Consider the following 27,192-nt stretch of genomic DNA (forward strand, 5'->3'; position numbering starts at 1 on the left):
TATGGTCTGACTCAGTATATGGCAGTTTCCTGTGTTCCTATGTTTGTATCTTACATTGCTTCTCCATTTGCCACAGATCTCTAGCCCCAGAGGGAAAACAACAGTTCCAACAGGATTCCAAAGGACAAGAAGACCTGGCAGGTTGTTGATTCTCTCTGGGAGAAGAAGAATCTAGCCTCCTCTATGGCTACACTGACAATCCTGATCCTCCCCTTTCTCTGCAAAGGTAGATGCAATGTACAGAAAGGAAGAGCTTCTGGAAATGTATATCTTAAATTTGCTGTCTTCATATAATGACCTTGTTTTCATTGTTCTAGCAAGAGAAATTGTTTTCGACGGAAGTACCATGCTCTTGATTGTTGAAATCCTAAATAGCCATTATAGGAGCCTGCTGCTAGTGCTGGTGTTAACACTAGTCGTGGGAACATAGGAAGCTGCCTGATACCAAGTCAGACCCTTGATCCATCTAGCTCAGTATTGTCTACACTGACTGGCAGCAGCTCTCCAAGATTACAGGCAGGAGTCTCTCCAGGCCCTACCTAGAGATCAGGGGCAGAACCACCATTGCATGAATGGGTTCAAAGAACCCAGGCCGCCGTGCTTAGGGGCTCTGGCTCGCTGACATCAGACACAAGGGTTGTGGCTAGGGGGGCCAGCAGCGGTGAGCTGAACCGGGGCAACTGGCAGCTTCCCTATACTCCTGCTAGAGATGTCTCCAAGAACATAAGAACAGCCCTGCTGGATCAGGCCCAAGGCTCCTCTAATTTTTTTTCCTTTGTAGTGCTCCATGTTAAGTGTGATGATTTGGCAGAGGTGGAAAGGAAGAACAATGTGTTTTATTATGTATTTTATACAGATTGTATTGTATTTATTTTATTAGAATTTTAACTCACTTTATTTCATCTTGGTCTGCCAGAACTTCAAAAGTTAAATTTTGATTAAATTCATTTTAATTAATTTTGCTTTAATTTAATTAACTGATTGATATTAAGTGTTACTTTAATAATCAGCACCCTAAAAATTGACCTTGGCCCCCATTAGCCAAGTCACGGTCAGTTTTGGCCCACCAGATCATTTGAGTTGTGCACACCTGTAGTATAGTACTAATAGATAAACTTGAAACCCCTTTACTAACTACTGGTCTGGGAAACTGCGCACGAAGAATGTAGCAGTCCTTGAAACTCCGCACGAAGGATTTACCGGTCCTTGAATCCAAAAAGGTTGAAAAACACTGCTCTGGACAGCCTCTTAAAATGGATTCATGTAGATGTTAAAAGCTATGGAAGCCAAAGTGGAACCCTAAGAACATAAGAACAACCCTTCTGTATAAGGCCCAAGGCCCATCTAATCCAACATCCTGTTTCACACAGTGGCCCACCTCTTGCACCTCAAATGTTCATACATCCGCCATCTTTAATCAGGGTGGATGACATCGCAAACTACACCATTGAGGTATCTCTACATGTCCTTACAACTGAACCTGAGTAGGTTCACATTGGCCCAGGCATTGCAAAGGGTTAAACCTGGGACTTCCTCCAAGCAAGCTATTATAACGGTTTTGTGTTATTTGTGAACTGCCCTGAGCTATTCAGTAAGGGCAGTCTAGAATTCGAACAAATAAATAATAAATAAATAAATGGCAAAACTGGGCTTATTTTGGCCCAGTTCCCATTTAACAGTTTTCTTCTTCTTTCTTTGGACAGGTATGCTGAGCCAAGTGCCTGGTTATACGCTGAGTGCGCCTGCCAGTGTCTCCGTGAATCAAGGCCTCTTCATTGACATTCCCTGCCAGTTCACTTATAACAGAAAAGACTGGAACAATTCTGCACATCTGCATGGCTACTGGTTTAAGAACAAGGAACAGACCAGCCACTTTTTGTCCTCGTCTAACCAAAACTGGCCAGGTCTTCTTGTAGCCACCAATGACCACAGACAGACCATTCACGTATCTGCTGGGAACCGTTTCCAGCTCACAGGAGATCTCGAGCAAGGCAACTGCTCCCTCAGCATTCGTGATGCCCAGCCAGAGGACCAGGAGAAGTACTACTTTAGGGTAGAGAAAGGAAACTTAATGTTCAGTTATGTCACTGTAGGTGGCCAAATCTATCCCACACCTCAAGTTATTGTGACATGTAAGCCATTTCCTACTTTATTTACTCATTTATTTCTTGTTGGGGTGGGAGAAGCTGGACTTCTGTCAGCAGGTTTGGATATTGTGGGGGGAAACAGGAAGTACTAGAGATGAATGCCTCCTGTTCTCCAAGTCGCTATAGATCTTTTGTGATGTGAGAAGAGTTTGCATGCCTCTAATGTGTTGGGAATTCTCTCTGGTAAGATATACCCTTCTATTACAGCAGAGTGCACAGAGGCAAAACAGTGGAGTCTGCCGAGGCATGCGTGTCTGCTAAGAGCCAAAAGAAACTTGGAGCCAGTTCATGGTTTCTAATCAATATAAGGAGTCTTTATTGGAGAACTCCATTCTAGATAGGAAAGTGGAGAGATAGTATCTCTAATCTAGCTAGCTAGCTGGATGCAGACAGATGCTGTCTGCATCTCTGTGTACACATGGTACAGAGAGAGGCAAGCGTGTGTTAGGGAGAAGAGGAAGTAAGGAAGGGAGGCAGGCAGGAGGAAGGAAGTCCCTGAGAGTAGCAATCTACATATCAAAGGGATAGTGTCAGAGCAGTAGAGAGGAGGAATGAGCAATGTCTTGACCCCTCTAGCCCTCTGACTCACTAATCAGTCCCCCTCTGTAATTGAGGAATGAGGCAGCTCAGGGTCCATCACTTCCAACATAATGTGTATGCTGAATGTGTCTAAAGGCCAGATTACATGTGACATTCAACCCCTCATTAGAAGATGGGCCAAACTAGTAAAAGTGGGCCAGAAATTGTCCTCTCTCTCTCTCTCTCTCTCTCTCCCTCTTCCCCTTTACCACTGAATTTTTCAAATCTCCATTCTCTGTCTTCTTCAGGTCCACCTCAGGTCATGAAAATCACATTGCACGTAAGAATCCATGGACAACCTGGTAAGAGATGAAGCACTGGATGTTTTTGCAGAAGCCCCAGATCTCATTCTTTGAATGATGTGGTTTCCCAGCTCATTTCAAAGCATCTGTCCTGTATGATAGTCTCACTCTGGTTTGGAATAATACTGCATGATGAGATGGTTGGACAGGATTGCCCTGCAGCCAATCAGACTGAGGGAAATTCTTCCTGCCTCACTGGGGATTCTGGCAGGGAAATAGCAGCTTTGAGCTGCTGAGATGTGTCATCACTATGTTTGCTGCCCTCCTGAAAAATGCCCAAGTTGCAGAAAAATTGTATACCATGCAGATGGGGGCATACCGTTGAGAGGATCATTCCAGCTCAGCCCTAGTCAGCTAGCATATCCACTGCCAGCTACCCGGTTCTCTATAAAGAAGCATTCATGAGGCGTCTGCTCTGGCTTCAGAAGGGAAACACTGCTGGTGGTGGAATTTGTCCTGCCCACCTCCTTCCCTCTTAAGAGCTATTATTTCTGTGGCTCTGGGGAGGGAGAAAGTAGGCATAATAAAGTAACATTGGCAGAGTTATGCATTTCACCTCCTGTTGGCATGGAAGGGGAATCCCAAGGCACTTTCTTGAGCACATTTCCATTTCTCTTACAGACTTCTTGTGTTCAGACAAAGCCGAGGGAGACCTGGATACTGTGGAGGCCCCGGAAGGTGTCACCGTCAGCCTGCTCTGTCAGGCTCAGGGAAGACCCGATCCCACCCTAACCTGGACAAAGGGGAACAAGACCCTCAATAGCCCCAAGCAGGGCAAAGAGCACACCTTTCTGCTGCCCAGAGTTAGGGCAGAGGACGCCGGGGAGTATCAGTGCCAGGCGGAGAATCCACACGGCTCGGCCAGGAAGACCCTTTCTTTGCACGTGCAGTGTAAGAGCTGTGGGGGGCGTACACTTTGGAGACCCTTGTGTGGGGTCCTTCAGCTGAAATACAGAAACATGGAAGCTCTCCACACGAGCAGGGTGGAGAGCTTGCAGAAGGTTTGCGGGGAGAGAGAAGGCTTGACCTGGTCTCCCCGCACATGAGCAGGCAGCTCGACCTGGGCGGGCGGAGTGGCCACCCACACGATTACCGGCTCCATCATGGAGTCAGTAGGGGTGGCAGGGATCGGGGTCCTCCAGGCCCCAGAAGTCCCAGAATGCCCCGCACAAGTGTGCGGGGCATTCTGGGGAGCCCTCAGCGCCAAGAGGCTTATTGTCGCCTCCCGGTCAGGGGTCTCCTTGTGAGTCGCCACGGTGTGGAGCCGCGCCATGGCAGCACACGATCAGACAAACGGGGGGGGGGAGATTAAGCAGGCTTGCTGCTGGCAGCTATGGTCCTGGTCCCTTCGCCCGGTTCCCAGTGCGCATGAGAATAGCCTCATTCTCTTTTAAATATGAATATCAGGAGGAAGGGGCTTTCTATATCTTTGTGTGGTTCCCCAGCCCTTTAAAAACAATTGATTATATATTAATTTTAGTTGTATTGCATATTATTTGAAATAAAGCAGAGGCGCTTTTACCTCTGGACTTCAGGGCCAAAGTCCAGAGCCTCCACAGCCCATAAAGGTAAAGTGTGCCATCAAGTCAATTTCGACTCCTGGCGCCCACAGAGCCCTGTGGTTTTCTTTGGTAGAATACAGGAGGGTTTGACCATTGCCTCCTCCCGTGCAGTGTGAGATGATGCCTTTCGGCATCTTCCTATATCACTGCTGCCCGATATAGGTGTTTCCCATATTCTGGGAAACATACCACTGGGGATTTGAACCAGCAAACTTCTGCTTGTTAGTCAAGCATTTCCCCACTGGGCCTCAATAACACTTGTCTGATTATGTCAACAAAAAATAATAATAATACATTAACTCGTGTGTTGAAATGTTTCTGCTAATGCATATTTGCATAAATATACCTGTTTTATATTCTTACATTCATGTGAGTTCAGTTGCTGTTTGTGAACCCACGTGTTAAAAAATACTGTGTGTGTCAGTGTGTGTGTGTGTGTGTGTGTGTGTGTGTGTGTGTGTTGGGGGGGCTCCAAGCGGGGGGGGGTGTCTCCAAAGGCCCTTTGGGTCCAGGCTCCAAAATGACCTAGGTGTACCTCTGAAATAAAGAAAAGGTGTTGTTGTTGTTTTTTAATGACCAGCAGAAAACCGCCCTGAGCCATTTTGGAAGAGCGGTATATAAATCAAATCAGATCAATCAATCATTCAATCAATCAGTCAATCAATCAATCAATCAATCAATAATTGTATGGCCCTGTCAAATGAAATGGTGTGGGTTTGTCAAATGACAACTGTTTCAGCTCAGCTACTAACTACACTACCCTCTAGTGCTCTGTTGTGATATTGCACGTCAGGTTTGGATTCCTCAACCGAATCGTTCACCCTCGGACTTTCTGCTCCCTTCCAGATGGCCCCAGGCCCAGTAGCACCGAAACGAATGCTGCATGCTGGCATGAGGGCACCGAACTCTTCTGTATCTGCACCTTGCATTCCTGGCCTCTGCCCCAGATCCAATGGCAAGTGGATGGGGAGATCCTTAATGAGACCAGTACGGGGGGGAATATCACCAGAAGAGCCCCAAAGGTCACTTCCTGGGTCCAAAGGAATGAGGTCACCAGTTTCCTGAGCTGGACATGGAGCCTGGATGGGGACCACAGCATCATCTGCCTTGGGACCAATCCTTTTGGGAACTACACCCTGAAGTTCCTACTCAGGACCCTAACAAAAGGTGAGAGACACCCCTCCCTCAGACTTGTGCTTTAATTTGATTTCCTGTGCTGGTCCAGTTAGGCAGCAGCCAATGGGCTCTGTCTGGATCCAATTACTAGCCTGTCTACCCATCTCCTTACACTTCTCTTACTCTTAGCTATTTATTACAGCTTGTCTATGGGGAAAGATTATGTGGATCTATATTATAAACACACCCTAACGCTTCCTATATTCCAATTCCCATGGTATGATCCTGACAAATAAGGCTGGAGTACTGATCCTGGAGGAACCTTCTTAAATAACCTTCTGCCTTAGGATCAGAACATGTCCATTATATGTGAGCTTCTGTGCAGGCCCAGTACTGCAATCGGCCTCCAGGTGGCAGGCTTGTACAATGGAAATAAAAAAAAATTGAAGCTTCCCTCATCTTAAAAAAAAATCATTAAAATTCAATCAATTGACCCATATGCTTCATATTTAATACACAAAGTCCCACTATCCTGTGTTACAAATGGTAACACAGCTGGTTAACACTGGAGTAATGGAGTAATGGAGTAATGGAGTAATGGAGCTGGTTTCAGAGCTCCATGGCCAGTCTTTCCAACTTACATTTTTTTTCTTATTTTCCATTGATCTCTATGTTTTAAAAATCAGGGATGCTATGCTGGGATAGGGTAGGGCTGGTTACTCTCCCCCTGCTCAATAAAGATGTCTATTAATGGCTACCTATGTCTATCAATGGCTACTAGTCTGGTGGCTGTGGGCCACCTCCAGCCTCAGAGGCACGATGCCTCTCAATACCAGTTGCAGGAAAGCAACAGCAAGAGAGAGGGCATGCACATACCTCTTGCCTGTGGGCTTCCCAGTGGCATCTGGTGGACCACTGTGTGAAACAGGATGCTGGACTAGATGGGCCTTGTGCCTGATCCAGCAGGGTAATTCTTATGTTCTTAAGAAAATCACCACTTTTAAAAGGTGCCTCTTTGCTCAGTTAGCAAGGAAAGAGCAACTAATGAGATACTGGGGCTATTCACATGCGCTGGCAAAACCAGGCTGGGAAAGCCCAAACCAGTTTTGTGGGCAGGTGAACTCCTGAGAGCTGTGTGGTACCCAGCGATAGTGCAGCGGCAAACCCTGTTGAGTGCCCCAGCTGTTAGCCAGGGTTTAGGAGACAAGCACACCTGAATCCCAGGCTAACGGATCATGTGCCCATGCCATGCTGCTCTGTGCGGCACCTACACATGAGTAGCTTCCTGACTGGTATCGGGAGGCTCCCCATAATGCCCTGTGCTCTTGGGCGGTGCATTATGGAAGTTCAAGGGACCTGGCAGCCCCAGAAACTCCCTGCTGCTGGCAGAAGCCAGGAATCATCTGGGCAAGCAATCTGCTTGCTCAGCAAGGGAGAGAGGTTCGTCTGTGGGGGAAGTAAGCATTTCAAGGCTTCCTTCCTTCACCCCTTTTGAGTCCTTTCTTTGATCGTGAGAAAGGGCTCAGAATTTTGTACACACAAGTTATTATGGAGGCTGGAGTATAGAGAAGGCATGGGGCTCTAAGAGGGCTCCAGTTCTTACTGGTTATCTTGTTTCTTCTTAGCAGAAGACAATTTCAAGTTCCTTGTTACTGCCATCGCTGGACCTTTTATCACTGCCAGTATCGTCTTGCTAGGCCTTTGCCTGTTTAGGTGGGTTGCTCTTCCTGAATTTTCTGCACTTATTGTTATTGCTACCTGAAGTTTACCCAGCATTCCTCCTGTCTGGTCCTAAGCCCTTCCTTCCCAATACTCTCTGGCTAACTGCTCTGTTCTTCTGGTGAATTTGACTTCTAGGCTTTTGAAGAAGAGGAAGGCTCCATCTGATGGAAGCAAGCACCAGATGGATGATGACACCAGCGTGATCTACTACAACATTCCAAGAAAGAAAGGCATCTCAGAGGCATCACAGCTGGGAACTCAACAGCACTATTGACCAGTCAATCACCAATTGCACCAATATAAGCCCCTGATATCTACAGAGGGCATCACCTATAGCTTGTGTTAGCCCACGAAGTGAAAGCAAATCAAAACAGAGAGGGGCCGTAAGAGTCATATATACCCATAAGGTTGTGCTCTTTTATGCCACTTCAGCATGGTTATTATTATTATTTCTTGTTTACACAGTCAGACAGGTGTTACTGACTGGTTTGTTTTATCCAGACATCAAGTCCTTCCCAAGGACCTGGGATGGCTGAATTTTGTTATCAATTTTGTTGCTGTTATTATAGATATTGTCGCAGAATATCAATATGATGGTGATTTCTGTGGCCCATTACTATTATTATTATTATTATTATTATTATTATTATTAATTCAATTTCTATACCGCTCTTCCAAAAATGGCTCAGGGCAGTTTACACAGAGAGATAACTAATAAATAAGATGGATCCCTGTCCCCAAAGGGCTCACAATCTAAAAGAAACATAAGATAGACACCAGCAACAGTCACTGGAGTTACTGTGCTGGGGGGTGAATAGGGCCAGTTACTCTCCTCCTGCTAAATAAAGAGGATCACCATGCTAAAAAGTGCCTCTTTGCCAGGTTAGCAGGGGCAGTTAGTAAGGGTATGATTACCCTTGTTTCTGTGTTCACAGCTGCAACCCTCAGGAACATATTTTCCAAAGGCGCAGAGCACTTCAGCAGGAAGGGGAGACTGGCAAAAATCAACCTCTACACCCCTTCCGAGTGCTCTTACGGCATGTATGCTTCCTTTGCTTCACATGTGTTTCATTAGTCTAGATGTGGGTCATTGAACTTTATCCTGGGTGCTGCTCCTAATTAGAAAAAAATTGAGGACTCTAAAACACAATGGCCGCATTTGCATGTAATTCAGAACTGGAGTTTAAGGGGCCAGAGGTTGGCACACCGTTATGTCTGAATGTGTATGACTCCAGTCTCGCAACACATGCGGCCCAAAGTTTTCTCTCTGGAACTCAAGTTTGAACCCTCAGGTTGTAGTGAGTTTCACTGCCCCAACTCAAGGTTCAACTCAGCCTGCCTTGCATCTGAATTTGGAATCAGAGGCTGTGTTCCCTTCAAGTGGAGTTGAGGGAGGAAGCTCCTCCCCCTCTTTGGCCATGATTGGCTGTATGGGCTGTACTTCATGCAAGAAGGGAGTCCGCACAGCCAGTTCCCGCTCCTCTCTGCAGTCTCACTGACTGCAGAGAGAGTGTTCTCTGTTACATCTGAATTCGGACAGAAGAGTGTGGGCGGGGATCAAAACCATTGGTCCATTGGACCCGCAGTTCTGCGTTAGGTGCGAATGTGGCCAATAAGTGTTCTAGAATGTGGTAGATATCCAGTATACTTTTGGTATTGCTTTCTACGTCTCCATAGGAATTTCTGCATTCATCTCCCTTGTTGTTCTTGACATTTTTGTTTGATATAGATTCTTTTTAAATGCCCTCCTACCATTGGTCATGTGTTTTCTCTCTATATTTCATTTGGCTTCTGTTTTGTAAATATTAAACAGTTAGACAAGATGCTTTGGTCCTTCTAAAATGAATAGCTAAGCTGAGGATATGGTGGAGAAGTGGATGGGGGATTTTGAGATGTCGTTCTGGATCCGGTCGCAAGCATGTAGACGCCATCAGGTAGGTCACGCCTTTCAAGTTTCAAGTTATTAAGCAGTTGTGATATTTATAAGCAGTATAATTTTGAGGCTTATAATGGTCTCTTCTGTACCTGCACCTTGCCCTACTGGCCTCTGTGCCAGTTCCAAAGGCAAGTGGTGAGGCAGTCCTTAATGAGAACATCCCCAGTGGGGATAGAACCAGAGGAGATCCAAAAGTCATTGGGATTTTCCAGGCCTGCCCAGACAACCCAAAAATCCAACCCCTCGGAAAAATTCATTAATTTCCCAGGAAAACCAGACAAACGTTCTCACTGGAAACAATGGAGAATTAGCTCTCATTGAGCAACATGAAAACTATTCGTATCTCTATTTATTTGGGGACAGGATCGGTTAAAAGAAGCCCAGATTGGTCAGCTCAGACATCACAACGGATTGTGGTTTGTTTGTTTCGAACGTAGATCAGGAGGCTAATTCCTTGGAGGGTAACATAGCCAAAGGAGGAGAGAGTGCATGTTCCTGAGGTTTGCGGTTGAAACTGGGGACAATTGTGGGTTTACGTGATGTCAGAACTGGTCCCATATGTCTTCATACAGCAGGAAACAAGATATTCAATTACACCAAAGCAATGCTGAGGTCAGTTAGTCAATGGACGGGTGTCCACTTCAAATGAGTCCCTTGATGGCCTGATTTCCAAAGGAAACTGGCACAGGTTGTCAATTCCCCTGCCCTGGGCAACTGTGCCACTTAGAATGTCTGTGGTCAAAACAGGTTGCAAGTTCCCGGTGCCCACTACAAAATAGGGAGGTATATACAATGTAGACTCTCTTTCCTTCTCTGCTCCTTCCCATTTGGTTGATTATACTGGAGCCACCTGGGAGCTGAGCTTCGTCATTCCCCAGAGCGATGGCTTGTGGACGACCAAGTTGAATAGACCTGGGAGATAAAATGATGTAAAATGTAGATTAGACGGTGCTGGGCTTGCGAGGGGATATTCACAGCAACAGAGCTCTTGCGGAGTAGATTACATGCCAATTTTTCAGACAACCATATGGGAATACAAGGAGCGTGATTCATCACAGCTAGTGCCACTGAGGAAGACGGACTCAGTACTTCAACTGTACCACAAGAGTACAAGCTACTTGCAGAACAATTTGTTCCATACTTCAGATAGAGACGGTTTACTGCCTTGAAGCTTAGGATTCCTGTTGGAGCATCCCCTTTGGGATGTTTCAGTACATATTTTTACAGATCCGTCTACATATATTTGTGATGGCTTTTATTTTTACCATGGAGAGTTTATTTTGTTCATTGTCTTTTTAAATATATATTCCATTTGGGTTGATACTGGTTTTATTCAGGTTCCTTTTATGACCATAAGGTGCCTATCTTTTACAAAGTGAGAATATTGTAGATCCTGGTTGTTAATACATTTACATTCTGATTTAAATTAATATAGATACACCTAATGGCGCAGCAGGGAAGTAACTTGCCTAGGGAGCAAGAGGTTGCTGGTTCGAATCCATACCATGGGAAACACCTATATCGGGTAGCAGCAATCTAGGAAGATGCTGAAAGGCGTAATCTCATACTGCACGGGAGGAGGCAATGGTAAACCCCTCCTGTATTCTACCAAAGACAACCACAGGGCTCTGTGTGCGCCAGGAGTCGACACCAACTCGACGGCACAACTTTACAGATAAATAGTAATAGACAACTGTTTTTAGGGGGGCTCTTTTTGTTCAACAGTATATTCTTATTTTGACCCTACAAGGTTTTGTATAGCTGCGGTTCCTGAGCCAAACTCAACTACCAGCCACCAAGCACTCGATAACCAGGGGTGGATGAAACTTTGCCACCTGTAGGCAAAAAGGATTTGGCGTTCCAGCTCGAGGACTTGGGAGGGGCAAGTTAAATCTATTTTGAACCCTTTTTAACTGCCGCTCTCTCTCCCCTTGAGATGCTGTAACTGTAGGTCAAGCCACAAAACTTGGCAACCCTAAATCTGAGGGAGCAGATTTCCCTTCAGATACTAGGCAGGTTCACAAATAACACAGAACCTGAGATTCTCCCAGTCCGGGATATGGAGGAAGCCTGAAGCTGGCTCTGCAGATAATCACATATCTCTGTTTGCTGGAAGCAGCCAAGTTGAACCAAAGGTACATCCCCAGGTCAGGCCTCCCAGTGAGGCCCTGGGTGTAGGGGCGTGCAGAACCAGTTCTATTCGAACCCATGCTGAAGCACCCGGCCTAGTCTGGAGAGGAGAGCCAGACCGTCATCACCCTCAGACTACAGGTGCCCTCTAGGGATGTGCATGGAACTGGTTCAGTGCTCCTTTTCTGGAGCTCCGAACCGGTTGCATCGACTGGCATTCGAACCGTTTCCGAGGATTGCTTTAAATGACAGGGAAGGCGCTGCCTTCCTGTAAGCCCCTGCCCCGCCGTTTCTCAAGAAGCATGGGGCTGCAGCATTCCTCCTTGCAGCCCTGTTCAGCACTGCCATACAAATGGTCGACTTACTTGCCTGTGCGTGCCGTGCGCTCGGGCGTCTTCCATTTGCATGGTGACGCTGAACAGGGCTGCAAGGAGGAACGCTGCAGCCCTGCGCCCACACTTTTTGGGAGAGCGCCGGCAGGGGGAAAGTGGCAGGGTGGGTGAGGCACCCTACCTGCCCCTTAAAGTAAACTCCCCGCCCTCCCTGGAGTGCACGGAGCCAATTCTGTGCACATTCCTAGTGCCCTCTCACCTGCCCCATTAGGATTTTTTAAAGGTAGGCTGGGTCCTTTCCCCTTACATGTTAAAGGGAATCCTCACCCGATTCCACTTTAAAGGCATGCCCCCCCTTGAACTGCCAAACTGGTTCCAGACCACTTCAGCCTAGTTCAATACTTGGACTGAACTCAGTTCGGAACCGGCTCATGGTCCGGCAGTCCGATTCGAATTTGGCTCAAACTTGAACCGAACCCCTGGAATCAGTCCATGCACATTCCTGCCTTGCATTGCCTCACAGCCACCGGACACAATGGCAAAGGGAGCGGGCTCTCCTGGAATGAAACAGAGGTTTATGAAGAAATTGGATTCAGACCCGATGCACACCTCAGTGGGAGCACTTGGTTTGGCAAGTCAGCTTCAAGTCTTGATTTGAAGCCCAAAGTAAACCTCAGGTTCCTGCCTTGATATGGGTTCAGACAGCTACAGACCAGTCAGTTACCAACTTTGCAAGCAGATTCTGCATTATGTGTGAACCCATCATAACTAAGGAGTGAATTCATCATATCCCTCCATTTACCTGTCACAAAGAACAGGGTACAGATTACGCAGCTGAGGTTCCAAGTCCATCTAGTTGCAGGCTTAAGTGTCTCCGGGACTGAGACGTGATACACCACCAAAGAAATCAGCATTGAAACTCCTGCAAGGCACAGTGGAGAAGGTTATGGTCTATCCCGATGATGCCATTGTAAAGCCCAGAAATAGTGTCCATTCTCAGGATTTTTGAAGTGAGGTGGCATCCTACCCGCATGGAAGCACCAGTGCAGTGCTGAACGGTTATGCCAGAGGATCTATACTGGGCTTGTCCTCATGACCCTAAACAGGTTAGAAGGCAGGAGTGTAACTATAATTGAGCGGATGGGTTCAAAGAACTCAAGTCCCAACCCCCAGCTCATGAGGGCCCCCCAGATCCACCCCTCCCTATTATCTCCATAGGAACATCGGAAGCTCATATATACTGAGTCAGACCATTGGTCCATCTAGCTCAGTATTGTCTTCACAGACTGGCAGAGGCTTCTCCAAGGTTGTAGGCAGGAATCTCTCTCGGCCCTGTCTTGGAGATGCAGCCAGGGAGGGAATTTGGAACCTTCTGCTCTTCCCAGAGTGGCTCCATCCCCTAAGAAGGGGAATATCTTGCAGTGCTCAGCACTTCTAGTCTCCCATTCAAATGCAACCAGGGCAGACCCCGCTTAGCTAAGGGGACAAGTCATGCTTGCTACCACAAGACCAGCTCTCCTCAACTGGCTGCCGATATGTTTCCGAATTTATTTATTTATTTTATTTTACATTTATTTTTTACATTTATATCCCGCTCTTCCTCCAAGGAGCCCAGAGCAGTGTACTACATACTTGAGTTTCTCTTTCACAATAACCCTGTGAAGTAGGTTAGGCTGAGAGAGAAGTGACTGGCCCAGAGTCACCCAGCTAGTATTATGGCTGAATGGGGATTTGAACTCGGGTCTCCCCGGTCCTAGTTCGGCACTCTAACCACTACACCACGCTGGCTCGAATGGAATACAAAGTACTGGTTATTACCTATCTGCAGCTGCATTTTTGGCCCTCCTGCTCCTGGCCTTTGGACCCTTGCTCATAGGTATCACTACCCAAGGCCCAGCCACTCTTTGGTTTTAGCATGGTCTATGGCTTGAACATGCTCTGGTTTGCTATAACCAATCCCCAGTTCTACCGATGGCGTAACTTCCTGGTTCTGGGCACTTCCTGTTTCTTCCCCCCTAATCTTTCTCTTTGATGGGAAAAGATTTAGAGGACTTCCTGTGTGGTTTCATTTTTCCTGCTGCACCCCAGAAGCAGCTGCATTCTGGATCTGCTGCAAAGTATCACCTTACAACGCTACCTGAGATGAAGCTGCAGATGGCAGTAATTGGAGCATCCATGAAAATGTCATGCATGCACTTAACAAAGAATTTCCATTCGGTTGCGCTTAGTATGGATATCGTACAGGCATAGTGAGCAAGTATCATGAAGCTTCGGACGACATCCACTTTTGCTAAAAGGAATAAGAGAATGTGAAAATAAGAGAAGAAGATTCCCTGGTCTGTTCTTCACCCATCCAAAACACAGCACTCAGGAGCATAGGAAACTGCCTTTTACTGAGTCGGACCATTGGTCTATCTAGCTCAGTATTGTCTACACCAGGCCCGCTCAATTTAGGGCTCCCCGCAGTTGTTTTGGACTATTATTTATTTATTACATGTATATCCTGCTCAAGGAGCCCAGAGAGGTGTACATGGTTATGTTTTTGAGGTAGGTTAGGCTGAGAGAGAAGTGACTGGCCCAGAGTCACCCAGTGAGTTTCATGGCTGAATGGGGATTTGAACTCAGGTCTCCCCAGTCCTAGTCCGACACTCTAACCACTACACCACACTGGCTTCCATAATCCCCATAATCCCCAGCCCCAGTGGCCAATAGCCAGAGATTATGGGAGTTGCAGGCCAACATCTGCAGGAGGACCAAGGTTGAGCAGGCCTGGTCAATGCTGACTGGCAGCAGCTCTCTAAGGTTTTAGGCAGGGATCTTTCCCAGCCCTACTTGGAGATGCTGCCAGGGACTGAAACTTAGAACTTCTACATGCAAAGCCGATGTTCTGTCACTGAGCAATGGGCCCATCCCTTCAACACTGCTGTTTCTAGCTCTGGAGCCTCTTCCCTTTAACAGAGGGTGGGTCCACGGACATTCCCCATGCAACCAAACATCTCCCCACCCCTACCCCCTTTTTTTAATAAAGCTCCTCTGCCTGCATTACCCTCTGATGATCTCCTCTTTGGATAAGGAGTGTTTTTCCCCTCACACCTCCTCTTATTGGGGTTAAAAATAAATTCAGTTTCAATTCTCTTTTGGGGACACATCTACAGTCACGGTATCCCTGGCCTCACCCCACTGCCCTCTCCCATGCATGCTGTACTTTCTCTGACGGTCAGATAACTACAGCCACCCTCTGCGCAGATGGTCCATAGGCCACCGAGTTTGAGACGTGTGGGCAGATGATGCCTCAACCATTCGGGAGACGACTGGACAACCAGAAGCAGCGCAAAACAGATGCAGGAAAGGGAGCAGCTGATCAGCCTGCAAAGAAGCATTGGGTCTCAAGATGGTGTTGGCTTTGCTTGGATTCCCCTGGCCCCAATCCTTCTCACTGGGACCAGTATAAGTTGACAAGGGACCCTGGAAGGAAAGGGTCGGAAGAGAAGGCTGCTGGGAGAATATTCAGCTCCAGGGGCTAAGCAGTGAGATGGGCCTCGATGGTCTCTGTTGGAATCTCCCATGCCCTAAGTGGCTGAAGCTCCAACTGCCATGGAATCTTCCACCAGGTCAGGAGGCATCTGAGCTAGCAGGTTCACTGTGCTAGAAGGAAGATAGACTGACAACAAGACTTTTCTTGCAACCAGACTGAAGGTGGTAACGTATCCCCACAACCTCACAGAGGAGAAGTGGTCTTGCAGGAGTAAACATGAATGGTCCCCTTTGCTACACAGGGTCTGCCCTGGTTTGCATTTGGATGAGAGAATACACGTGAGAGCTGTCTGCTGTCAGATAATCCCCATCTTCCAGGGAATAGGGCCATCGCTCAGTGGTAGAGCATCTGTTTTACATGCAGAAGGTCTCATTTTCATTCTCCTGGTCGGATTGGGAAAGACTCCTGCCTAAAACCTTGGAGAGCCCCTCTCAGTCAGTGTAGACCAGGGCTGCTCAACTTTACCCCCCTGCAGATGGCCTACAACTCCCATAATTCCTGACTGTTGGCCACTGTGGCTGGGGATTGCGGGAGTGGTAGTCTCAAAACAGCTGAGGGCCAAAGTTGAGCAGGCCTGGTGTAGACAATACTGAGGTAAATAGACCAAGGGTCTGACTCAGTAGAAGGCAGCATCCTACGTTTCTAATTGAAGCTGAGTGATGATGTTGGATTACCAGAGGGAAGTGTGGTTGGTGAACCCAAGACTGACAGAGTCACATGGCACATGGGGACATGGACTGGCAGTTCACACTTGCAGTGCGTAACTGCCAGGAAGCAGACGTTGATGGAACTGTGCTTGCCGTCAATACAAGGGATGCTGCCCTAATTAGCAAGGGACCCAGTGCCTCATATCCCATGGCCCAGGAGATATTAGGAACTCATGTTCTAAAAACTACAATTCCAGAATGATGGCATTTGATGGGGAAGAACATTCCAAGACAGTTGGAACCTGTTTAGAATGAGAGGCAGAGAGGTGAGTGTCAGCCCAGACAAAAGAAGGGAGAGTATAAAAGAAGAGACTTTTCAGTCGTTAATATTTTCTAGATTTACAGTTTGTTATTATTAATGTGTTATGTGTGTTTTGTTTAGTTCTTCAATCATATTGGCCACTTTTTTTAACATCCACTGGACCTCCAGAAAGTGGTCCACAAGAGCACATTTTTTTGAAGAAGGAGAAAAATCACTAGGCAAAAGTGTTGAATACATCTTACGTGTCTGTGGTGATTATATCCTGTTAAGCATAAAATGTCAAATATTGTTCTTAAGGCCACTAGCATGGTTGTATCCTGAGGATCTGTGATGCCTCCTCAGTGCCATCTGAAAATCTTTGGTGGCCTGTAGTCATGGTCTCTTTCCTTGTCCCTGGAAGTTTTTCACACCTGGCTTTTAGTTCACATCATCTCCGGAATGGAGGTGGGCGCTCACATATTGGCCAAATTTACTCCACAGTCCCTGCGAGCTATCAGAGAATGCTTCATACACAATTTGGGTTTTTTATCACACGTTACAGTGTGGCCCGATTCATATCCAGGGTTAAAAAATCTACTTTTTGCATCGGTTTTTGTTTGTTTGTTTTTTGCAACTTTGAACTTGCCATAAAGCCTTGCAGAAAACCTGCTATAAAGCCTGCTGTCTGGGAAAGCTCCTGGTAACAATTTCATCACTCCTTTACAGAGCTCCTTGCACAGGAACATCACAGTTCAAACAGGAAGTTCACAGATCAAACAGGATGCTGAGCGGGGTGCATTGCCGGCTTGAGAATCCACCCTGGAATTTAGGAAGTTTGGCCTTTGCGACGACCCTAATCCTTACCCTGGTCTGTAAAGGTGAGATGGCAGGGCAGTTTACAAGACCATAACCTGGGTAGGAGAGAAGTGGTCCTAGCCAGTTTCGGGAACTGGACAGGCTCCCATTTTGCATGCATGGGCATGTAAAAAGCAAGGTCAGAGGTGGGGAACGTAATCATCGGTCAAGCCCAGGCTGGGTAGGATGATTTTTCATTCTTATTTCCCCTTCCATCTTCCTTTCCATTAGAAAATTCTGAAGTAAAGGGATGCTCATGGTTGGGGATGAGTAACACCCATGGGGTGTGTGATAAGGAGACCTTGGTAAGAACAGAATAACAGCCCTGCTGGATCAGGCCCAAGGCCCATCTAGACCAGCATCCTGTTTCCCACAGTGGCCCACCAGATACCTCTGGGAAGCCCACAGACAGTTGCTGAGGGCACACCCTCTCTCCTGCTGTTGCTCCCCTGCAACTGGTATTCTTGATGCTCAGCCCAGGAATTTGTTTTCAGCACAGGAATGTGAGCTCATACAAAAACCCGCTCCTGGTTTCTCCCCAAGCTTGCTTCATTTGAGCAGCCTAATTTGGAGGGGGATGGACAAACACCCCCTTATGCTTTTGCACTCATGGAAAAAAACACGGCTTCCGTGAGTCTTCCCTTTTTGTTTCCTCTGCTAGGTACACTAAGCCAGGACATAGAATATTCACTAACAGTGACGAATTCTGTCATGGTGGCGCAAGACTTCTGTGTTCACGTTCCCTGCAACTTCACTATTCCAGAGTGGTACAAGACCAGCCCAGCGCCACTATATATTTACTGGTTACAGATTTCAAACAAGAAATACTATTTGAAACCCAACTACTGGGTCAGAGGTCACCTTGTGGCCACCAATGACAAAGCGCAGAGGACTTCAGGCCGTTTCCTTTTAACGGGGGATCCAGATCAAGGCGACTGCTCCTTCAGCGTCCTTAAAACCCAACCAGGGGATGGGGGGTGGTACTACTTAAGAATCGATAAAGGAACGAAGTTCCGGTTCAGCTATACCGGTACTCATGAACGCCATTATCCATATCCTTTTTTTTATGTTGCAAGTAAGTTAACTTCTACTCCTTTCTTTCCTTTTCCTGGACTGTTTGGCCTCTTTTTTGTGCTGCCGAGGTAGAGATCACTCATTCTATGTCCGCTGTAATCTGTGCCGAACCCTCTCCCTCTCTCCCCAAAAATTCCATGACACAGAGGCAGATCTACAAATGTGTACAAATGTGTACCATGAGCAAATGTGTATAATACCCACGGGCCATAATACCCTGGGGAAACTGCACTCAGATGTCTATCATTTCCCTATAGGGATCAATGGGAAACCCAAACATATTGATAATTCCTGAATGGCTGGGCAGAAATCTGGAGGAACTTGGGTTGGGCTACCACAAGGCCAGCTCTCCTCCCCTATTCAGGTTCAACCTTTGGGATCTTCCAGTAGGAAAAGACCCTGGCTTAAGCTCTGGAGAGCCATTGCCAATCATGGTAGATAATACTGAGCTAGATGGACCCGTGGTTTGACTGGGTATCAGGCAGCATCCTGTGAGAGGAGCCAGATGGCATTGGGGCCCCTCTTTAATATAGCTCTCAGATATTCTATTTTTGTTCCTTATTAATCTTTTTCTCCACCCCACCCTTCCTGGGGCCTCTCACTTGTTCAGATCAGCCTCTGGTGTTTGACTTGATTCATCCCTCTAATGTGGTTTGGGCAAAGCCACTCACTATAAGCTGCAACGCACCCGCCATCTGCCGTGGGCCCCCACCCCAAATCTCCTGGCTTTCTGTGCCAGACCGTTACATCCAGTCCCCATGGAACTACCAGCGCAGCCAATGGAGCTGGGATTATGGATCGAACATCACCTTCACGCCCATCCTCGCTGACCAGGGCAAAGTCATTCACTGCAAGGTTGTGTTCCCTTCAGCTGCAAATCGAACCAGACTGAAACCCCTCCGTCTTAGCTTTGCCTGTGAGTAGCTCTCTTCCCTCTCTATTGCCTTTCCTTGCCTGGTGATCCACCTCCATTTCTCTCCTCCGGAATATCAGCTTCCCTCACCACCAGTCTTTTACCTTTGGATCACCCAAATGTCCAGAGACGGCTCATTGCCTTGAGGTCGGGGTCTGCATGGAACCGTTTCCGGTGGCGTGGTTTGAATTCAAACTGAATTTGAACCAGACCACACTGGTCCTCAAGCCGATTGGAGTCCAGTCCCCGGTTCGGTTCAATGGTTTGATTTGATGTGCTGCTGGGAGCTCCAGACCTGGTCCAAGGTTTAGAGGATCCACTACTGCCACCATTCCAGAGTCAGTTCAGTCCAAACTTGGACCAGCTCCCCTTGGTTGCAGGCAACACACAAGGAGACCCCTGCTGGGAGGCTGAAACAAGCCCACTCTCCCCGCAGAACCTCCTCTGGCAAGTCTCATTAATCGTGAGACTCCCCTCTTTAAGTTTCCGTGGGACGCTTTGCTGTTTTTGTTGCTTGACTACTAAAAGACCACAAAGCAGTGGTTCTATGCAAGAAAGATCCTCTTTTCTCATGTCTTTACTTCTTCCTGCATAATGTCCTCTAGTGCTCTGTTGTGGGCAGCATGCAGGATTTGTATTCCTGAATCCTCCACCCTCTCCTTTGGGTCCTTTCCAGATGGCCCCAGGCTCAGCCACCAACAAACCAATTCCACATGTCAGCGTAAGGACATTGCTCTCCTCTGTACCTGCTCTTTGCACTCCTGGCCCCCACCCCAGATCCAGTGGAAGGTGGATGAGGAGATCATCAATGAGACCAGCACCATTGTAGGCCAACAGATCACTTCCAGGACTGAGGGGAATGAGGTCACCAGCTTCCTCAATTGGACGAATTACATAAACCAAAGCCACATAATTATCTGCTTCGGAAGCAATCCTTTTGGGAATTATTCTGTGCAACTCACACCCATCAAAAGTCTAAAAGGTGAGAGTCCCCCGCAATCCGCAGAGCCACTCCTGAATGTCTGTGCATGCTTCCCAGCACTGAAACATCACAATGAAGTTAAGTTAGACCCCTGCCTCTACATTTGGGCAACCCACTATTCTTCCCTTTATTTGCTTGGAGCAAAAATACGCTTAGGGCTTTGATACATTCCCAAAGTAAATCTGGCTCAGATGTTTAACAGACTGGCTCAAATGATTGTTCTTTGGGTAGAGCAAGCATCCTAGCTAACTTTGGGAGCTATATGTGCCCTCCTTTTTGTGATCATGTGTGAACCCCTCTTCCTACCTTAGGAGGTCATTCACACAAGCAAAAACTGAGGCGGTTCCCATGATCCGTGGGAGCCGTCTGGAGTGGGTTTGCGGGGAGAGCGGGCTTAGCCTGCTCTCCCCACAGACAAGCAGTCAGTCTGCTCTGGGCAGCCGCAGCGGCTGCCCACACATCTGCTGGCTCTATCACAGATGTTCGGGGCTAAGCATCCCCCAGAAGCTCCAGCATGCCCTGAGCGATGGACAGACCCCAGAGCCAGGATGCTGCTTTTGAGCCTCCTAGTCAGCAGTCTACTCATGAGTTGTCACTCACGATTGCAAAAACCGGGTTTGCAGAGCGCTCGCTCCGCAAACCCGGTTTAAGCACTGGGCTACTTAAGCAGGTGACCCGCTTAAGAACCACCAGGTTTGCCTGCGAACCCGGTGGTTCTCACGATGCCTCTGCTAGCCTGATTTTCTCGCATCGTGTGAATAGCCTCATCGAGGCTCTTCTCATTATTAGTGGGGAGGGTTAGCGGGGAGAGTGGGTTAGCGAGCGCTCTGGGCATGCTGGAGAGAGCCCCGAGCCGGGATGCTGCTTTTAAGCCTCCTGGTCGGCGGTCTCCTTGTGAGTTGCTGCGGCGCAGAGCCGTACGACAGCAACTCACGATCCCTTAACTCGGGTTAGTGGAGTGCTCATTTCGCTAACCCGGGCTAAGGGGCGGGCTGCTTAAGCGGGCTAGCCACTTGTAAGCCACTGGGCTCTTCTGCAGGCCTGGTGGTTTACACGAGCAGCAAAAATTGGGCTAGGCTCTCCTAGCCCGATTTTTGCTGCTCGTGGGAATAGCCTCATTGTGTGGAAGCAAGGTGGGGGGGAACTTGGGTAGAAGTGACTGTGTGGCAGCAAGATAGGGGAAAATCCTGGGTAGATGTGATTGAGGCAATTCTCACGATCAGCCAAAATCGAGCTAAGGGAGCCTAGCCCAATTTCGGCCAAGCATGAGAACCACCAGGCTCACAGGTGAGCCCAGTTCCTCCAGAGCAGGTAACCCACTTGAATACCCCTCCCCTTAAATGGAGTTAGCGGAGCGAGCACTCCACTGACCCCAGTTTTTTAATCGTGTATTGCCACGGTATGGCTCCCGCGCCATGGCAACACACGAGACCCCCAACTGGGAGGTGAGTCTCACGATCACTGAGTCCCGCCGGAGGGGGTTCTGCAGGGAGAGTGGGCTTAGCCCGCTCTCCCTGCAGACAATCAAGGCTGTGACCCTGGGCAGCCGGATCGGCCGCTCACATGACTGCCGGCTCCGTCACGGATCCAGCGGGGGCTGCAGGGATCGGGGGCCGTACAGCCCCCACAAATTCCATGATGCCCCGCTCAAGTGCACAGGGCATGCTGGAGAGACCCCCGAGCCGGGGGTTTCCTCATGTGTTGCTGTGGCATGGAGCCGTGCCACGGCAATACACGATCAGGAAGCCTGGGTTAGTGGAGCACTTGTTTCGCTAACCTGGGCTAAGAGGAGGGCTACTTTGGTGGTCTAGCCACCAGGCAACCACCAGGCTCCAACCACCAGGCCTCCAACCACCAACCACCAGGCCTGCGAGCCCACTGGTTCTCATGGTAACTGGAAAGTGGGCTAAGCTCCCTTAACCAGTGATCGTGAGAATACCCTCCATTTTTTCTTGTGTGCATGACACAATGATGTAGGATGTAGCTCATACACAGTCGCAACACAAAGAGGTGCACAGCTCCCAGGGTTGGGTACAGTGCTTGTCCTACCCCATTGGTGGTTGTGTGAACTGCCAGAATGCTTTCTATTTACTCACATTCCCAAACGTATCTTAAAAGCAATAATCGAGCATTGAAGGGTCTTGTATAGAGAAGGGGCTTCAGGTGGCGTATTATTGTGGCAAGGGAGGATGGGAATTGCAGTTCAACAACAGCTGGATGACCCTCTGAGCTGCATAAGGAGCCAAAGGGGACTTGTGAGGCGATCAGTTCTATGGAATGGAGACTCCTGGTGAGTCTGGTGAGATATCAAACTCTTTAATCTGCTTTCAGGTGTCCGATCCAAGTGGTTTTATGGGGTCATTTCTGGGATTGTGATTGGAACCTTGGTTCTGCTGGTAATCGTCGGGATGCTGTTATCTTTCACCTACCGTGAGTAGCATACTGAAACCCAGAACTCTAGGGTTCTCTTCTATTTCCCCCCTGAATTATAGGATAAACACACACACGCACAAACACATGCACACACATATTTTGGTTCATTATAATGAAAGACTTGCAAAAACACAAAGAGGGTATTCTCACGACCAGTGGAAAGCGGACTAAGGGAGCTTACCCTGCTTCCGACGGATCGTGGGAACCACCGAGCTCTCAAGCGAGCCTGGTTTCCCCACAGTGGGTAACCCGCTCAAATACTAATCATGAGAAGAGCCTCGTTGAAAGGCATCATCTCATATGGCACAGGAGATGGCAATGGTCCACCCCTCCTGTATTCTACCAAAGAAAACCACAGGCCTCTGTGGTCGCCAGGCGTCGACACCGACTCGACGGCACACTGTACTTTTTACCAGAGGTAAAGCATCTGCTTTCCATGCAGAAGATCCCAGGGTCAATCCCTGGCATCTCTAGGCTGGGCTGGGAAAGACTCCTGAGCCTGAAACCTTGGAGAAGCTGCTGCCAGTCAGTGAAGACAGTACAGAACTCGATGGACCAATGGTCTGACTCAGCATAAGGCAGCTTCCTGTGTGGCTGTGTTCAAAATTCCTAGAGGTTTTGCCTTTGAATTTGCTCTTAATTTCATTCTGCGTGAAAACAAGTGGGGTCAATCAGACACCAAGAAGACACCTGCCTAACTACATTGCAGATATAGTCCCGAATAACTACCAGGATTATAACACTAACTGCACCCAAGCAAACAAATAACCAACCGACAAAAATAAATAAATAAATAAATAAATAAATAAAGAAAGAAAGAAAGAAAGAAAGAAAGAAAGAAAGAAAGAAAGAAAGAAAGGTGATGATGTCTCTTCACATGAGTATGTCAGCTAAGTAACAATGGATTTGTGCAAGTTTACCTAAGTTATGCAAACTGTGGAAATGTGAGATTTGCACACATGGCATTGCACAACAGTAAGCCTTTTTATTGAGGCTATTCTCACGATTGCCCCAAAGCGGGAGCCTAGCCCACTTTGGGGCTAGGCTCCCGCTCTTGGGTGATCGTGAGAATAGATCGGAGCAAGCGCTCCGTTAACCTCATCTTTTTGCTTGTGTATTGCCATGGCGCACGGCGATCCCCGGGCTCAGGAGTCTCTCCAGCATGGCCCGTGCATGGTTAACCCTCAGCAGAAAACAAAGTTGATGGTACAGACATGGGGGCCAGATGGAGAGGAAAGCAGAAAGGCCTGCCTTCACTTCAAGTCCCAGGGTCCTCCCCCCGCCAGCCTTATTATGCCCCTGCTTATTTGTCTTCAAGACATGTAAACATCTATATATTTCAGAGTACACAATACTGCAGCTGTACACATTTTGCTCAATGTATTTAGAAGATGCTCTTTGTAAGAGCCAGCGTGGTGTAGTGGTTAGAGTGCTGGACTAGGAGCGGGGAGACCCGAGTTCAAATCCCCATTCAGCCATGAGACTTGCTGGGTGACTCTGGGCCAGTCACTTCTTTCTCAGCCTAACCTACTTCACAGGGTTGTTGTGAGGAGAAACTTCAGTATGTAGTATACCGCTCTGGGCTCCTTGGAGGAAGCGCGGGATATAAAGTGTAAAAATATAAATAAATAAATGTCACCCATGTTCTGCTATACTGTTCTTTGTATCGGGATGCTAGAGAAGAACTTATTTCCCCTTTGCTACTCAAATTTCCTGGGAGGTGCGAGCGTTTTTATACATATTACTATCTTGCGGATGTAAGCTCTGATATTACAAAAATTGTAGCAAATTTTTTTTAATATTGCCATTAGGTTAAGGTCTCAATTAAGTGCTTAACTGTGGGAGCTGTTTATGCTTTTTAAACTTTTTTTTTTTTTTGAATGACTGTATTTTGGTTTATTGTGTTTTAGTATTGTTGTATTGGATATGTTTGTTATTTCTATTTCTGCTGGCCAATGGCTGTAATAAAATTGATGATGATGAAAATAAATAAATAAATAAATATTTCTTAAAATAAAATAAAAATAAAGGTCAGAGGGAGGGTGGGCTCAAGCATTAGGAGTGGATTGACTTCCCATCGCTTTCCACCACCTTCCAGGTGCCATTCGCCGAAGGAGACCAAGACCGAACGCATCTTCTTCCCGGGCGCCCATCACTTCCAGTCACAGCGTTATTCCCTCCCATGGAGAGGTGAGGCCTTGAATGAGTAACATGAGCTGCATTAACCATTGCCGGCTGCTAATATTTCATTTTAGCATTAGCATTAAGTCCCTGCCCCATGGAACTTACACTCGAAATTACACCTGGGGTTGGCTTGGCTGTAAAGGCTGTGGAGGGGCGTGTGGGGAGGCGATTTGAGGGAGTGGGGGATGGAAAGATCCAAAGCCATTCGCCAAAATGGTGAATTCCACAGCGGACCAGATCTGAGCGTTCATGGACAAAAATGTCCAATGTCAGGACCATGTCTGTGATTGCCCATGTTGGGAGGAGAGCTGGTCTTGTGGTAGCAAGCTTGAACTGTCCTCTTTGCTAAGTAGGGTCCAACCTAGTTTGCATTTGAATGGGAGACGGCAGGTGTGTTCACTGTAAGATATTCCCTTCTGGGGATGGGGCTACTCTGGGAAGAACATCTGCATGCTTGGTTGCAGAAGGTTCCAAGTTCCCTCCCTGGCACCATCTCAAATGTAAGGCTGAGAGAGACTCCAGCCTGCAACCTTGGAGAAGCCGCTGCCAGTCTGTGTAGACAATACTGAGCTAGATGGACCAAGGGTTTGACTCAGTATATGGCAGCTTCCTATGTTCCTGTGACCATGGCAGATCTACACTTACATGGACTTGGCAAAGTGACCACCAAGGATGGGAAATGTAGCAAGGTCGATGGCAATGGAAGGGAGATAGCAATGGTCTCAGTGAGGCTAGGTCAATTTCACTTTGCTCCCTTCTCTTGATTTAGTCTTTTAGTCTCTTCGTCTCGGTCGGTCTCTCTCGGCCTCTTGGTCTCGGTCGGCCTCTCAGTCGGTCGGTCTCTCGCCCGGTCTCTTAGTCTCTCTCCCTTCTCTTGATTTAGTCTCTTGACTTAGCTCCCTTCTCTTGATTTTCAAGCCCTAGCTATGTTCTCTTCTCAATGTGTACATGCCTCAGTTCCTCCTCTCTATCGTCTCCTGGTGAGCTGTTCCTTAACAGGGCATGGAGCTCTTCCTACAATCGGTGAGAAGAGCTCTGGGGTGGTGTGCAGGGAAGGTGGGTTCAGCCTACCTTCCCCACGGACCATCTCCTGTTCTTCTCTGGGCGGATGGATTGTCCATCCAGACGTAAGGTGGCTCACCTGCAGCTCACCCAGCAGCTCTGGGGGTCGGGTTGCCGGGACACACCACCACACATTGCACCATACCCAGGAGTCCAAATAATGCACCATGTGAGTGCATTACCTATCCACCCCCAGCACAGCATCCCTCCAGTGTCTGTTGCTGGTGTCTATCTTGTGTTTCTTTTAGATTGTGAGCCCTTTGGGGACAGGGAGCCATCTTATTTATTTATTATCTCTCTGTGTAAACTGTCCTGAGCCAATTTTGGAAGGGCGGTATAGAAATCGAAATAACAACAACAACAACAACAACAACAACAATAACAACTGCCCCCCATTGAGTATGCAAGCCGTGGCTGCAAGCAAACAATGGACAAACAAATATTTATTTACCTAATATTTATATTATATTATATTATATTATATTATATTATATTATATTATATTATATTATATTCATTTTAGCTGGAGGCTGCTTAGCTGGGTTTGCCGCTGGGCAGCCACCAGGATCGGGCACGGTCCTGATGGTTCACACAAGCGTGCAAAACCGGGCTGGGTTCCCTTAGCCCGGTTTTGCACACGTGTGTGAATAGCCCTCATGTGTAATTGCATGGCTTGTATTTCTGACAGAATCCTGAATACTCGTGGCAATACCTTTCAGTCTTTTCGGCTGTGATATTGCCAGCCACAGCTGCCAGCATTTCCCCCTTGCCCTTGCTTCTTAACAGCAGCTAGGAAAAAATAGAAGCGGAAGCTTTTTCTGGCAGGGAGATGCAGGGATGTTAAAAGCTGGGGCTGACTATTTCTGCCTGACATGCCATTCCTAAAGGCCTCGAGTCTGTGACCATACAGCAGGTATCCATTCCCTACACATAGTACCCCAAAATGGGGAAAGAAGACAGTGAGAAGAGTTTGAATGTATTCCATTTTTGCGGATTTCCACCAATGATGTCTCCATTTTCTCTTCAGGTTCTGTGACATGGAAATCCATCGGTGTACAGCAAGTTTAGATGGCCAGCGAGGACTCCACAGTCAATTCCTTGACTTTCCAGTTCCTGATTTTCCATTCCACTGACTACTTCCAGAAGACATCTATGCCTTCCAATCACCATCCAGCATTAGCAGGGCCCAGCACCTAAGCCCTCTCATGCAACACTGCTTCACACCATTTTAATCCCGCCTCCTCATTCGATGTGTTTGACTGATTGTGCTAGATATATGACAAAGTCAACCAAAAATGTTAACAATAATTTAAAAAAAAAACCATCAGTGAAATGCAATGAACAATGTCTTTTGATGGATGTCCTCATTTCCTAATTCTG

At 47.5% G+C, this 27,192-nt stretch overlaps 1 protein-coding gene across 7 annotated transcripts; it reads left to right on the plus strand.

Annotated features, from left to right (window-relative positions):
- Positions 1-15,411: 15,411 nt before the first annotated feature.
- On the plus strand, positions 15,412-27,157 carry LOC128332749 (sialic acid-binding Ig-like lectin 10). 7 transcript variants are annotated; one of them, XM_053267422.1, is made up of 8 exons: positions 15,412-15,522; positions 17,036-17,187; positions 17,826-18,239; positions 18,849-19,154; positions 19,828-20,133; positions 22,465-22,563; positions 24,665-24,756; positions 26,840-27,157. In XM_053267422.1, exons 2-8 carry the CDS (start codon positions 17,091-17,093, stop codon positions 26,846-26,848), a joined length of 1,323 nt encoding a protein of 440 aa, XP_053123397.1. In that variant the 5' UTR covers positions 15,412-15,522; positions 17,036-17,090; the 3' UTR covers positions 26,849-27,157. The 7 variants fall into 7 exon arrangements, with proteins under 7 accessions (XP_053123397.1, XP_053123399.1, XP_053123395.1 ...); XM_053267424.1 differs by having other exon boundaries at positions 15,421-15,525; XM_053267420.1 differs by having other exon boundaries at positions 15,517-15,639.
- The last annotated feature ends 35 nt before the right edge of the window (positions 27,158-27,192 follow it).

This window comes from Hemicordylus capensis, chromosome 7, assembly GCF_027244095.1.
Source record: "Hemicordylus capensis ecotype Gifberg chromosome 7, rHemCap1.1.pri, whole genome shotgun sequence".
NCBI classification, from domain to species: Eukaryota; Metazoa; Chordata; class Lepidosauria; order Squamata; family Cordylidae; genus Hemicordylus; species Hemicordylus capensis.